Genomic DNA, 12854 nt, shown 5'->3' on the forward strand with positions numbered 1-12854 from the left:
ATTGACGTAATTTTTTACAGATATATTTTACTCAATACTTTTTAAAATGTGAACGGTTCAGATTATCGAATTAGACCATAAAATTGGCAATAGTCACCCTGCGTAGCAGTAATCCCAAACTCATATATGTGGTGGGGTGCAAATGTAAGGATGTGAGGTGCATGTGTCACTTGTACTTTCTATATGTCAGTAATTTGTCTATGCAACGAAGACGACGTCGCACAAGTCGTACTGGCTAAACAATAACAACTAACAACGGCCACTCACTAATCTGAACACAAACATACCTAACAAGAAACAATGGTGTAGGATTAGGAAGCAGATAAACCAGTCAAGGATAAGGTTGACATTTGCACATTTGTGTCAATACAGATATTCCTTTCCTATTTTAGGGTTTTAGGGTATATTCCTCTCCTCTCTCTTACAATGGCCGTTTTCTCAATCTACACATTCACTTCCTTTCCTCCCTCTTATTCCTCTTCCTATTTTCATGACTTCACTGGAGATTTGCTTTCGAGAGCATGGATTGGTAGACGAAGAAGAAGAAGAAGCAAAAGCAAAAGCAAAAGCAAAGCCACTACTAGGCTCTTTGTTCTGTCTTCGCATTCCAACCCTAAAATTCTCAAGTCTAATCGCAGGTCACGGTACGGCAAAACACTGTCCCCTTACGATAGCGACGACGACGCTGGCGGTGACGGTTTCGAATACGACGATGATTGGGATGAGGACGACTGGCTTTCTGATGTAATCTCTCTGTTGTTGAGTTTTAGTGCTATTTTAGAGTTTATTGATCATAATTATCTTGTATTATCTGCAAATTATCGTTGAACTTGTCTTGTTTGATCGAATTAGGGAATTTCACCTTTAATTGAAAAAACAGAATAAATGGAACTTATTTTTGTGAAAAATGACAGCACTTGGGATATGATATGTTGAGTTCATAAAACTGTAGCAATATTTGAATTGTGCATCATCCGTCAATTCAATTTTGTTGCTTGCTTCATATTCGTTTGGGGTTTAATGGGGAGGTTATATGTACTGCCTTTGATTATACATACAGACTTTCTAAAAAGTGCTTTCACTGGGAATATGTACCACTCACAAATTTTAGCAAAACTCCCAGAAACTTGTTGTGAAGTAAGTATTGCTACTTTTCACGTCGATAGGAGTTGCTAGTAGAGTTAATCGGGAAATGGTGCAGAAGAGTGAATCTGGTTGCTCTAGACTAGTGTTCTCAATCTCCGAACTCGATTTTCACGGATGAACATCCAATTTCTGTCATCTCAAAAGTGGCAGTTTCACTGGCCAAAATTGGTGTTATGATGCCATATCTTAGTGGTGATCATCTGCCTATGTACCCAAGCAAGTACTGCTTTGATTTGAATTTTTGGCCTAGGTATCTTTTGCCTTCTTCATATGCTTTGCTTTATTTCTAGAGACTTCTTTGCTAAGAGTTCTTTTCTGGCTACATAAACATCTGGTTTTGCAGTCTGTTAGCAATGACTTTTGCTTTTTCTTGATTGGCACTGCTTTCTTCTCACTTAAGGGTGTTTATCCAGGATGAGTTTGCAGAGACAAAAGCATCTGATAAACAAAGATTCAAGTCATGGAATCCAGCCAACAAGAGTCAAGGTATGAATTGAAGCTGAAATAAAGTTTTCTAGACGGAGATTGACATAACATATATTCATTTGTGTAGGAAGCCACAGGCATTCAAAAAAGGAATGGGGTGTGGGATCAATAAAAGTGGGTCAAACCAAACCAAACGATATTGGTTCCTTAGGTGCAGATGGCAGAGGAAAGGTATTATATTAATAAAATGAGTTGTCTAATCTTACTAGTGAATAGAATGAAATGTTTTATCTGGTTGCAGCTGGAGGTTGGGAGCTCTACAAAGAACAGATTTTGTCGTCTGTGGGAAGAACTAGATTTGGACGAGAAATGGTTTCCTCTTCTTGATTACCTGAGCACCTTTGGACTCAAGGAATCACACTTCATCCAAATGTATGAGAGGCACATGCCTTCCCTTCAGATAAATGTGGGTTCTGCACAGGAAAGGTTGGAGTTCCTGTTGAGTGTTGGTGTCAAACACGGAGACATGAGAAAGATACTTTTGAGGCAGCCACAAATCTTAGAGTACACGGTGGAGAACAATATGAAATCACATGTTGCTTTTTTGGTGAGTTTAGGTATTCCAGATTCCAGAATGGGCCAGATAATCACTGCTACTCCATCCCTGTTTTCTTATAGTGTGGAGAATTCATTAAAACCAACTGTGAGGTACTTAGTTGAAGAGGTTGGCATTAAGAAGAGTGATCTAAGTAAAGTTGTGCAGCTGAGTCCTCAAATCCTGGTTCAGCGGATTGATAGTTCTTGGACCACTCGTTTCAGTTTTCTTACAAAGGAATTGGGAGCACCTAGAGATAATATAGTGAAGATGGTCAGAAAACATCCTCAACTACTTCACTACAGCATTGAGGATGGTTTACTGCCAAGAATTAATTTTCTAAGGAGTATTGGGATGCGCAATTCTGACATTTTGAAAGTATTGACTAGCCTCACACAGGTTATTTTCCTCTATACACTTTGACATTTCTCACATCATTTGAGTTACATTTTTGTGTTCATTTTATTCAGTTTTGTTATTTGCTCTTTCTTATTCACTTTTCTGTTTTGTTTGCACAATTGAGTTACTCGTTGCAGAAAGTGGTAAAATATTTATTTCTCCTCATTCTTATTGAGTATTTTTGGGACATCCCATGATATATTTAGTAATTCTACTATATGACAAGACATGTTAAATTTTTGTTGATGTTGGCATAGAGAGAGAAAGAGAGAGAAAGAGAGAGAAACCCCTTGATGCTATCTCATGATCTTTAGCAACGTTATTTCATTAGTATCTTGCTCACTGTCATCTCATGAAACTTTCAAATAATTTTAACAATATGTGCAGGTATTCTCTCTCTCACTGGAGGGGAATCTGAAGCCCAAGTACATGTACTTGATCCATGAGCTTCGAAATGAGGTGCAATCATTGGCCAAATATCCCATGTACCTAAGCTTGTCTCTAGACCAGAGAATCCGTCCTCGCCATAGGTTTCTGGTTTCCCTAAAGAAAGCTCCAAAGGGGCCATTTCCTCTGAGTTCTTTGGTTCCAACTGATGAAAGCTTTTGTCAGCAGTGGGCTGGAACTAGTGTGGATAAATATTTGGCATTTCGTCAGAATTTACTGCTGAAAGAGTTTGCTGAGAAGTATGAGCGATAATAGTGATTTGCTGACTTCAAGTTCCTTACAAGTCCATCAACATATGTAGTGGAAGATCAGAATGGTCTCTCCGATAACCTAAGCGACTATATATTTATCTTCTTGGAAATATTATGAGCATCTAGGGTAAAGTTCAGATGTCTGCGATCAGTCCAAACTCCTGGTAAGCAAACTTCTGGGTTGCTGTTATTTTCCTGAGAATTGGTTCATTTTTTCTTTCCTTGTACAACTTGACTCCAGTTTTACTTCTATTATTGCTGCCAGGAACAGGTCAAGTTTTGCTCTACAGTTAGCAAATATTTTCTCACTTTCTCAGTGTAGCAACTTAGCAAGAAGTAGGCAGTTGTTTACTAACTTCAGGTGTTTGCTAAAAGCCAGTGGCTCCAACTTCAAACCTTTGTTTTCAAGGTTTGTTCTTACTCAATGAATTTGGAAAGCAAAAAAAAATGCAATTCATTTCTTTAGACAAGCACGATTCAGATTGTTGTAGCAGATGGGCACTATCCCAGTTGTGAGACAGTGGCTTCATGGCCTAATATTGACAATCATTAGGCACAGTAAATAAAAAAATTTGTTGTTAGATGATTGTTACATGTAGCATGCATGCCTTTATGATTTGATGGCTATCTTACAGATATACCAAATTGATTTGGTTTCCTCCACCATTAGAGGATATGCAAAATGTTTTTAATGAGGCATCTCCTTCCGATCTTCAATGCAAAATGCTGCTTATGACTGTTTCCTAACTCATTGCAGGTTTATTTTTTAACTACAACTTGTCAGACAATATAGTTTTGAAGTGGCAGGCTTTACTTGTTGGAATCTTTCTTGTTTAAAGAGAACTTCCATATTCTCCATTTCCCCCCCTTGGATATTTTTGTAATTTGCTTGATTAACTTATATTTACATAACCGAGACATTTTTTTGTTCCTTAGCTACTTTGAAAATTGAAAATAGTATAGTAGCTTGTATAAGATACTGTTGATTTTGTTTTCTTGTAAATGCACAATAGAAAAGTTAATCAAGTTTGATTTGTTTTATATGAGTGGTACTTTTGTGACCTGGCTGCCAAAGATGTGCATTGTTATTATGTTTGCTTCTGATAAGTGCAGTATTGTAGTTGTGGTTTTCTGATGGTGTGCTCTTTCATGACATGGAATAGGACATCGTTTCTTCTTGATATCGTATGAGTGAAGTGTAAGCTTTGAAGTTTGGCAATTCTTGTCGCCAATAATTATGTTTGACACTAAATTAATTTCTTCTCTTATTCAGATATGCTCAACTGGTTTGTGATGGGGCTCTTTGTGGAGGACCCACCAGTGAGTGCTCAACGCGTCCAGCAGTTTGATTATAAACATTATTGTTTTCTTACTGGTGGGTGAAGGTTACCCCTCACCTAATCAAGAGAGAGTTGAGTTGGAGTTGAAAATGTCTTAATCTGTTGAATGGTGAGAAACAACAATGATTGGCTTAGGATACCATAAATTAGGTGTTAAATTTATAGAATTGTGCTTGAATATCATTATGTAAAGTAGGGTGTTTATTATTTTTGGAAGTGAAACTAAATTTTAAAATCTTTTTGAACTAATATTTCATTCTTTTTTTTATTTTTATAGATTGAACTTGTATTTCATTCTTAATTATCAGTATATATGTGTTTTTTGGGCTTAAACAAGAGAAGTACAAGTGGGGTGTGTTGTTGATTCATAGAAATGGCAATTTGTCCTGCCCTATCTCGTCATCATATCCTTTTTGCTGCTCTAGGAAAATAGGATTAGGATGAGATTTGCGTCCCCCATCTTGTTTTTCCTTCCTCGCCCTGATTAAATTATAATTAATATATTTTGTAATTTAATTTATTAAATATAATAAGAATATAATGTCAAAATATTCATATACATATATCTTTTTAGTTGTCGTCATTCATCAATCTCTCTCAATTATCAGTATCACCTCCCTGCTTCTGTCACCTCCTCGATTTTTCTCACCCTATCCCTACCTCAACAAGGAATAGACTCCACAAACCCAGTCCCATCCCATCCCATCCCATCCCACTCTGTTTACTATTCCTACTGTTGAACTCTTTCAGGGATTTAGATCTGTTTGTCATTATTGTTCTAATTTGGTTGTGCAGAAGATAAGGGATAAGAAAAGTTTTGAAAGTATAATATCTACAATCTGGGGTCCAAATGGTGGTTGAGCCACTGCCAATGTGAAATTTTTTTCATTTTTGTCTGTCTGTCTTCTCAGCAAATTGAAGGGTTGTTGTCATAGTTATGTGATGAGGACTAAAGATCTGTAACCATTTTAAAAGGTTGAGAATTTTAGGGGAAACTTTGTGATCCAATTTGGATACCATGTCTCCCTCAGCTGCTCTGTACAACTCATTTTCTTTTCCGAAGATTGCGGGTTTGTTAAAAGTTTTTTTTTTTTTTTTTTTTAAATAAAAAAAAATTGAATTATTAATAAGAAATTAAAAGGGGGGTGGTTGAGATTAGAAAGTCAATCATGAAATTAAAGCCTTTTTCCGGCTGTGGGGGAAGATTTTATCACGAGGGACACGTCAGTTGGTGACTGGGTGGGTGTGTCCATTAATCATAGTTTTTTTTTTTTTTTTTTTTTAAAACTGAATAAAAATTTATTTGGTATATTATTTTTGTTTTTCAAAAGAAAAGGGGATTGATCCAAAATCAAGTCCATTTGCTGATTAAGTGGTCACTTAGGTTGCAATTGGATATGAGATTTGTCGAGGACAAAAATAAAAGAACAAAAAACTAAAGGCTTGTTTGGTTATGTTTTTATTTTTTTGTTTTTCTGTTATAATTTTTTGAAAAACACACAAAACTTGCTTGGTGAAATATTTTAACTGTTTTCTTTCAATTATTTTTTATTTTTTATTTTTTATTTTTTATGAGAACAATTCTTTCAGGAATGAGTGTTTTTTGAAGAAGTAATGGAAACAATGAGTGTTTTTTGAACTTTCATTGTTTTATTTTAGAAAAACATATAAAAGGAAGACAACGAAAACATAATCATACAAAACCTAAATTATTTTCTCTTTTACTTTTCCACAAATATAAAATTCAGACCAGATACATTATACATATTATTGAGAACGTGGGCAATACAAGGAATGCGAGATTGAGTTGAATAAGTCAGCGCTCTCTCTCTCTCTCTCTCTCTCTCTCGTGTTGGGTTTGGTATAGTTTATTAAATCATTCACGTTGTGGCTTTTCAGTACTACTTTGAGTCTTTTAAAATTATTTTCTAATATTTTGGTAAAATATTTCTAATCTGCAAGTCACTTTCCAAAACCACTGGATTGCTTCATATCCAACAAGGACCCATCACATCTTTCTATTTTTAATAGACTAATCATTTAATCATATCTGGAAATTTTTATATCTTGAAACAAAAAAACTGAGAAATTTCTCAACAATTTAAAGGCCAATCCTTTCGATATCTTACCATATGGGCTTGGTTCCAATATGACCAATTGATAGCTTCAACGCATAATTTTTAATGTCATGACCGCATAGGCACAATACAAAGTCAGTCAAACTTTGGATTTTGTTTTTCAATTTCAAACACCAATAATAATAAGCTTCAGATAAAATTCCCAGAAACCCAAGAAACAGATATTTGACCAGCACACAACCACACGCACACAGACTCCTGCATACTTCTAAGAATAGTTCATCTCTATCTAGCATCTGCTAAAAGAATATGAAAACTTCAATGTTACTGTTTCATCTTTATGTGGGCAGAGCCATGTGAACAATCAAACTGAACATATTATGCAAAAACGTGGTTCGGAGACAACAGAACAAAAGAACAACCCCGCATTAATTTGTATACAATAAGTTACTTTCTGTCCATTGCTTGGTGTTACAGATCAGAGATTACACGTACATATATTATACTAGCTTCTTTTCATTAGCTTAAAGACTATATTACATTCTCTTCTAAAGATTCAGATTTTCTTTACCTTCTGTGAAAACATTACGAAAACTGTAGAACTTTCTTTTACATGGTTCTTTCTTGTGTCATATTCTTCTTTCCTACCGCTTTTGACCCCACGTAATGGGGAAGATAGCGAGTATGTATTTGCAGGGGGATTTGATTGATGGATAAACAAACGAGTTGAGAAATCGGAAAGGGAAAGAAAGAGCTGTGTGTTGTATTCTTTCGAAATTTGAAGTAATGGTGTTGCCGTTCAAAACCAGTACTAGTAGTACTCTGAACTCTAATTCTTCTGTTTGTTGCCGAACCTATGTAACTATTGGAGATGCAAATGGGCTCTCCGGGAGATTAAAGCCTTGGCTGCTGAATAAAAGCCCAAATCAGAAAACAGTAGTTCTAATCATGAGCAAAACAAAACCAAAAAAAAATTCGCTGCAAAGCAACCAATGAATATTTGCTGATTAAACAGATTAGAATGACAGTCCACGTGTAATTTCCAGGTGAAAAAACGTTTTCATTCCTACCTCTCCGAATCACTGTGATTGGTTCCAGAATGCTTGGGATTAATATCATCACTGGCGGAGCTACTATTAAGGACATCCAACAGATAGTTGAACCGTTCTGCTGATGGGAACTTGGAATGACAGGCACGAGCAATGGCTTCAATAAGAATCAAAAAAACGAAAAAAGTGCCAAAGTAACCGATAAAGCAACAAAGAAAACGCGAATGAAGACGGAAAACTTGAGCAATATATTAGATGAAAGAGATGATATTATACCTTCTGAAGCTTTCAGCTCATCCACAGAGTACCCAAAATAGGACTGATTGGAAGTAGGTTTTTGTGCTAACTGTAGCTCTGAGAATCGCCTAGTCTGAACTTCAATGTCCTGTTCTTGCTCTTCCATAAACAGCTTCCCAAGCAGTCTTGAAGACTCCCATCCTGTTGGCACAATGAGAAACATATATTAGGTGATATGACAATGCTATTAAGATTGAATTGAAGGCATGGGTTGTAAATGCTTGCATGATATGAGCTCGAACATGTGTATAGAGTGGGAGGATCTACACCCAACTGTTAATCACAGAAATAAAACCAATCGGTGACTTTTTATATTATTAGTAGGAAAACATTGATTGACACAAAGTGAGCCGACAATTACATTCAAGTTCCTATCCATGAAGAACTTACTGTACTTTCAGACTAAACCTATAGCTTATATTGTTAATTAGAAGGAAAAAAAAAAAAAAAAATTCTTGCATCTTCCACTCAAATTACTGCAATTTCTTACTCACTTGAGTGAAAATCAGAATCCATGTCTGTATAGTGTGAACCGCAAGTCATCGGAAGCTCCAGTTTCTCCGCATATTTCCTGCATTAAAATACAACACCGAATGAGGGCAGAAGAGAGCGGGTTATGAAGTTGCACTGTTGGGAAAACGGTTCATTTTTTTGTCAATTTCCCTTCATTTTCCTTTCCCTCTATAAATTTCTACTCACCACAACCTTAATGTGTTAATTTCTGATTTGTGACACTTATCAACTGTTATCCAAGCATCAATAGCTTTCACAACATATGGAAGTTTTTTTTTTTCAATACGCGAAAGAAAAGAGAAAATTATACCTATCAGAAAGCTTCGACTTTTCCCTATAAGGTTTCACAAGAACACGAGCTCCACAAACATAATGCGGATTTCCCTTCGACAAAATCATCTTCACGGTATCTGCACTAGCAAAAGTCACGAACCCAAACATCCGTCTTTGTTGGCAAGGAATTCTTACATCTTGAACTAGCCCAAAGGTGCTACAACAAACCAAAAAGAACAAAAGTGAGAAAAGAAAGTACAAACAATCCCAACAAGTTATCGATAGGACATTGAATTACTTGAAGTAGTTGGCGACATCTTCCTCTGTAAAAGTGCTCTCAGCTGGAAAAGTTAGATATATCTGCCGTGATCCACTAACAATTGGGCCTGGGTCATTTCTTTCACTCCGGTTTTCCATATATTTCGATGCATCTTCTGCCAAAATTACTGAATGCTGCCCATGAGGTCTGTAACTCAAGCCATTAAATCAGTAAAACTGTTATTTTAGGAAAAAAAACAAGAATGAATACACGTTCAAAATGCCATGGAAATTATAATTTCACCTGTCAATCAACCGAATACTGTTCTTCAATCGAGCAAGGAGCTTCGTCAAACTAAAACCTGCTTTACCATGCCTCTGGCTTTCAGTGAGGTACCCTTCGGCCTGAAGGGTCCTCCCGTATTTCTCATAGTACAACATGGGCAGCGAGGCAATTGACACGGGATGACCTCTTCTTGATTTCAACAGCTCTGTAATTTCGAATTCTAACTTTTCAAGTGACCTAGGTGAAAAAATCAGATCTTCATTAACAACATCATTTGTACTAGGACTAAACATCTGAGTGAGGCTCTCTGGGAAAGGTTGTCCATGAAAGTACCTACAGTTACTTCCATGCTTACAAAACCCCTTATTAAAATAGTGACAAGCTTTCGTTGGGAACTCGGATAGGGTTGGAGACCATGGGCTTCTCGCGCACGTAGCTTCCGGGTAATAATAATCACTCGAAAAAGCTGAAATTCCTGGATTAACTGGCTCTAATTGATCATCCAAACCCATGAATTGAGTCTGATTTTGGAGTATGAAATGGGGGTTATGCATTGGTTGGTGATCGGGGTTGACTTGGGGGTCCCAGGAGGGATACGGAACCTTCAATGTTACAGGGGATGAAACCGGTGAGAAGGGATTAAAACCCGGGTTCATAGAAGGTGAAATTGGAGGTGAAACAACTGGTTTAGCCAAGTTCATCGAAGGTGAAATCGGAGGCGAAACAACTGGTTTCGCCAATAAACCAAGTTGAATTTTGGTTTTGTATATCAAATTGTGGATTAAAGTGTCCGGTCCAAAAGCCAAACGAATCATTTCATGACCGCGGTCTTGTAAAAGAAGATACCCTATTATCTTCTTTGTAACATTCTCTGGTTCAAACTTCCGGATTCTACTAAACACAATATTAGAAGCCTCAAAAGAGTCCATTTTCACATCTAGTCACTCCTGAATAATAAATATAAAATAGAATATTAATTTAATTGAAAAAAAATAAAGACCCGTATAGAGAAAGAACTTGCCAATCCAAATAATCTATGATTCAAGAACAGAAAATTATACATAGTGATCAAGTAAGAGTGATAAGTGATTTGTGTCAAACTTTACTGTCAAAAAGAAAAGTATAAGCAAATCTAGGGAAACAATCACAATAAACCCTTTACTGGTTTAAAAAAGAATAGGAAAAGAAAGGACAGAGAAATTTCTCTCTTTTTGTCAGAAGTTTCAGAAAGAAAATCTGCATACCCATAACTTTTTTTTTCTTTTTCTTTTGCACAAATTAAACTCCATAAAGCGGTAAGGTGAGACAGAATCTTTTTTTTTCTTCTTCCTAGATTTGGAAAAAAATATTAGAACATATATATACTCTTACACAGAAAAAGGCATGTACAGATAACAGATCACACAGAACAGATTTATCCAGATATAGAAACAAGAAAGATTGAATATTCGTCAAGATACAATCAATTGAAAGAATATGTGGGGGGGGGGGGGGGGGGGGGGGGGGGGGGGGGAACTACTTGTATGAATCTTTATATCATACTGATGAAAACCCACATAAGTAGTCTACACATCTACTTCCAAAAAAAAAATAGTAAGATTTGAAAAACCCTCCAATCAAAAATATTCATTTGCTCTTTTTTCAAACTTGACCTTCAAAGTTCTTTCTTTCCAGATTCAAAACCCTCTACAAATTAAATTCTTTTCACACGCCCCAAATTTAAAAATTAAAATTAAAAAAAAAAAAAACCCAGTATTTCCAGAATGAAAAAAACAGAAACAATATTCATAACAAGAAGAAAAAGGCAAAGAAGCAGAAGACGACTTCATTTCCACTTATTTGAGCAGTATTCGTATCCAAAAAACACACCTTTACAAGGGAATCTCAAGAAACTCTCTAAAAAAACCAAAAATTTTGAAGCCTATGAGTGAAGAAGAGTGATTTTATAGCGAAACAAACTATAAGAAGGAGCAAGAGATAGGCAAACCAACCAAATCTTTCTCAGTCTGTGGTAGAAGAGAAAATTGTCAGGAAAAGCAACATAGAGAGAATAGAATAGAAAAGAAAAACAGAAAAAAAAAAAAAAACACTCTCAGAAACCAGTACTCGTCTCGGCCTCTCTTCTCTTTGTCTTTCTCTCTCTAGTTTCTCTACTCGGCCATCTCATGCCTTCAATACACTGCAAAAACGACATCTTTTTAATCCCCAGAAAAATAAAATGACATAGATGACGGAAAGTGCTCTAAAGTTAAACTATAATAAATTATTGTGGTGGAATTATAATAAATTAGTAAAAATAGAAAAAAAAATTATTTATAAATTTATTAGGGTAAGTCAAATCATAACTGGAAACTAATCAATGTGTTTGGTTTGAATTTTTTAGATTAAATTTTTTAAATTTTAAATTTTTTGGTTTTCGTATTTTTTTTATTGGTAGTGAATATTTTTAAAATTTGAAACATTTTTTTACTTTTTTAGATACACCTTACTCAGATATATTTAAAAAGTAAAAAAATTGTGAAAAAATATTTTAAAAAATTAAAAAATACATAAAAATGCAAAAAATATACTGAATTCTCATATTTTTTATATTTAGTGAATTTTTAAAAGGTTTTTTCATAATTTTTTTACTTTTTAGGTATATTTATGTTAGCTATGTCTAAAAAGTAAAAAAATTACTTAAAATATTAAAAAAAATTAGTAAAAATAAAAAAAATACGAAAAATAAGGAAATAAAATTTTCTAAAAAGTATTTATTGAAAAACCTAACCAAGCAAGCTGAATATCTCACGTAGGCTTTGGGAATTTATTTTTTATTTTTTACTATTTTTTAATTTTTTTTGGTCTTATTTTATGAGATGAAAAAATTTAATGTATTTGAAATAAATTTTTTTTGTTATATCAAAAATCGTAAAATATTAAAATGTTTGACTTTTTATCTTATTCTCTGTAAATATAAATTATGGACTATAACAAAAAATTAGGAATTATTTTTTAATTTTCTGATATTAAAATTTTATAAAATAAATGACATACAATAATTTTATAGTAGTTAGAGTCTCTCAACATCTTCACAGTGAAAATTTAACTCAGAGAAATTTGTGCTTGACTCAGAAAATTTTTGGTCCGACTTAGAAAATTTTTGGCCCTGACACAGAGAAATTTCTTTGATATGATTACTGAGAAATTTCAAAATTTCTTTGATATGATTATATAGAAATTTAATTGAGGGACCTTAGTTAATAAAAAAAATATTTTAGATCTCTTTTACTATACAAAGTTGAAGAAAAATGTTTCACTAATTTTTTTCAAAAAATTATTAGTTATTTGTTCCATTTTGGGTTTTTTTTTTTTTTTTTTTTTACACTAGAAGACAAATATTTTACAAAATCAAAAAAAAAATCCAAACAAAATATCACGTCAAACCTCATAATCATTTCACTTTTTCTCTCACAAACATTACATCCAATCACAAAAAAACTCAACTATCTTCTCA

The 12854-nt window shown here is 34.5% G+C and overlaps 2 protein-coding genes across 29 annotated transcripts; one reads left to right on the top strand and one right to left on the bottom strand.

The window, feature by feature from the left end:
* The first annotated feature begins 271 nt into the window (after positions 1-271).
* On the top strand, positions 272-4876 carry LOC114323593 (Mitochondrial transcription termination factor family protein). Of its 5 annotated transcripts, none has more exons than XM_028271231.2 (7): positions 272-744; positions 1560-1632; positions 1700-1803; positions 1874-2566; positions 2954-3428; positions 3506-3673; positions 4538-4876. In XM_028271231.2, the coding sequence occupies exons 1-5, from the start codon at positions 427-429 to the stop codon at positions 3263-3265; spliced, it is 1500 nt and encodes a 499-aa protein (XP_028127032.2). In that variant the 5' UTR covers positions 272-426; the 3' UTR covers positions 3266-3428; positions 3506-3673; positions 4538-4876. The 5 variants fall into 5 exon arrangements, with proteins under 5 accessions (XP_028127032.2, XP_082740598.1, XP_028127031.2 ...); XM_082884472.1 differs by having other exon boundaries at positions 3530-3673; XM_028271230.2 differs by having other exon boundaries at positions 3536-3673.
* A 2218-nt stretch (positions 4877-7094) lies between these two features.
* Positions 7095-11642, bottom strand: LOC114323591 (zinc finger CCCH domain-containing protein 18). Of its 24 annotated transcripts, none has more exons than XM_082884471.1 (10): positions 11350-11534; positions 10603-10687; positions 9692-10305; positions 9377-9595; positions 9113-9280; positions 8852-9031; positions 8523-8599; positions 8008-8169; positions 7753-7888; positions 7095-7588 (listed from the first exon to the last, which is right to left on the bottom strand). In XM_082884471.1, exons 3-10 carry the CDS (start codon positions 10285-10287, stop codon positions 7537-7539), a joined length of 1590 nt encoding a protein of 529 aa, XP_082740597.1. In that variant the 5' UTR covers positions 10288-10305; positions 10603-10687; positions 11350-11534; the 3' UTR covers positions 7095-7536. The 24 variants fall into 24 exon arrangements, 16 of the variants coding, with proteins under 16 accessions (XP_082740597.1, XP_082740592.1, XP_082740593.1 ...); XM_082884466.1 differs by having other exon boundaries at positions 7095-7591; XR_014338913.1 differs by lacking the exon at positions 10603-10687 and having other exon boundaries at positions 7753-7862; positions 11350-11602.
* Positions 11643-12854: the final 1212 nt, after the last annotated feature.

Source organism: Camellia sinensis, chromosome 8, assembly GCF_055761805.1.
Source record: "Camellia sinensis isolate YWXY chromosome 8, ASM5576180v1, whole genome shotgun sequence".
Classification (NCBI taxonomy): domain Eukaryota; kingdom Viridiplantae; phylum Streptophyta; class Magnoliopsida; order Ericales; family Theaceae; genus Camellia; species Camellia sinensis.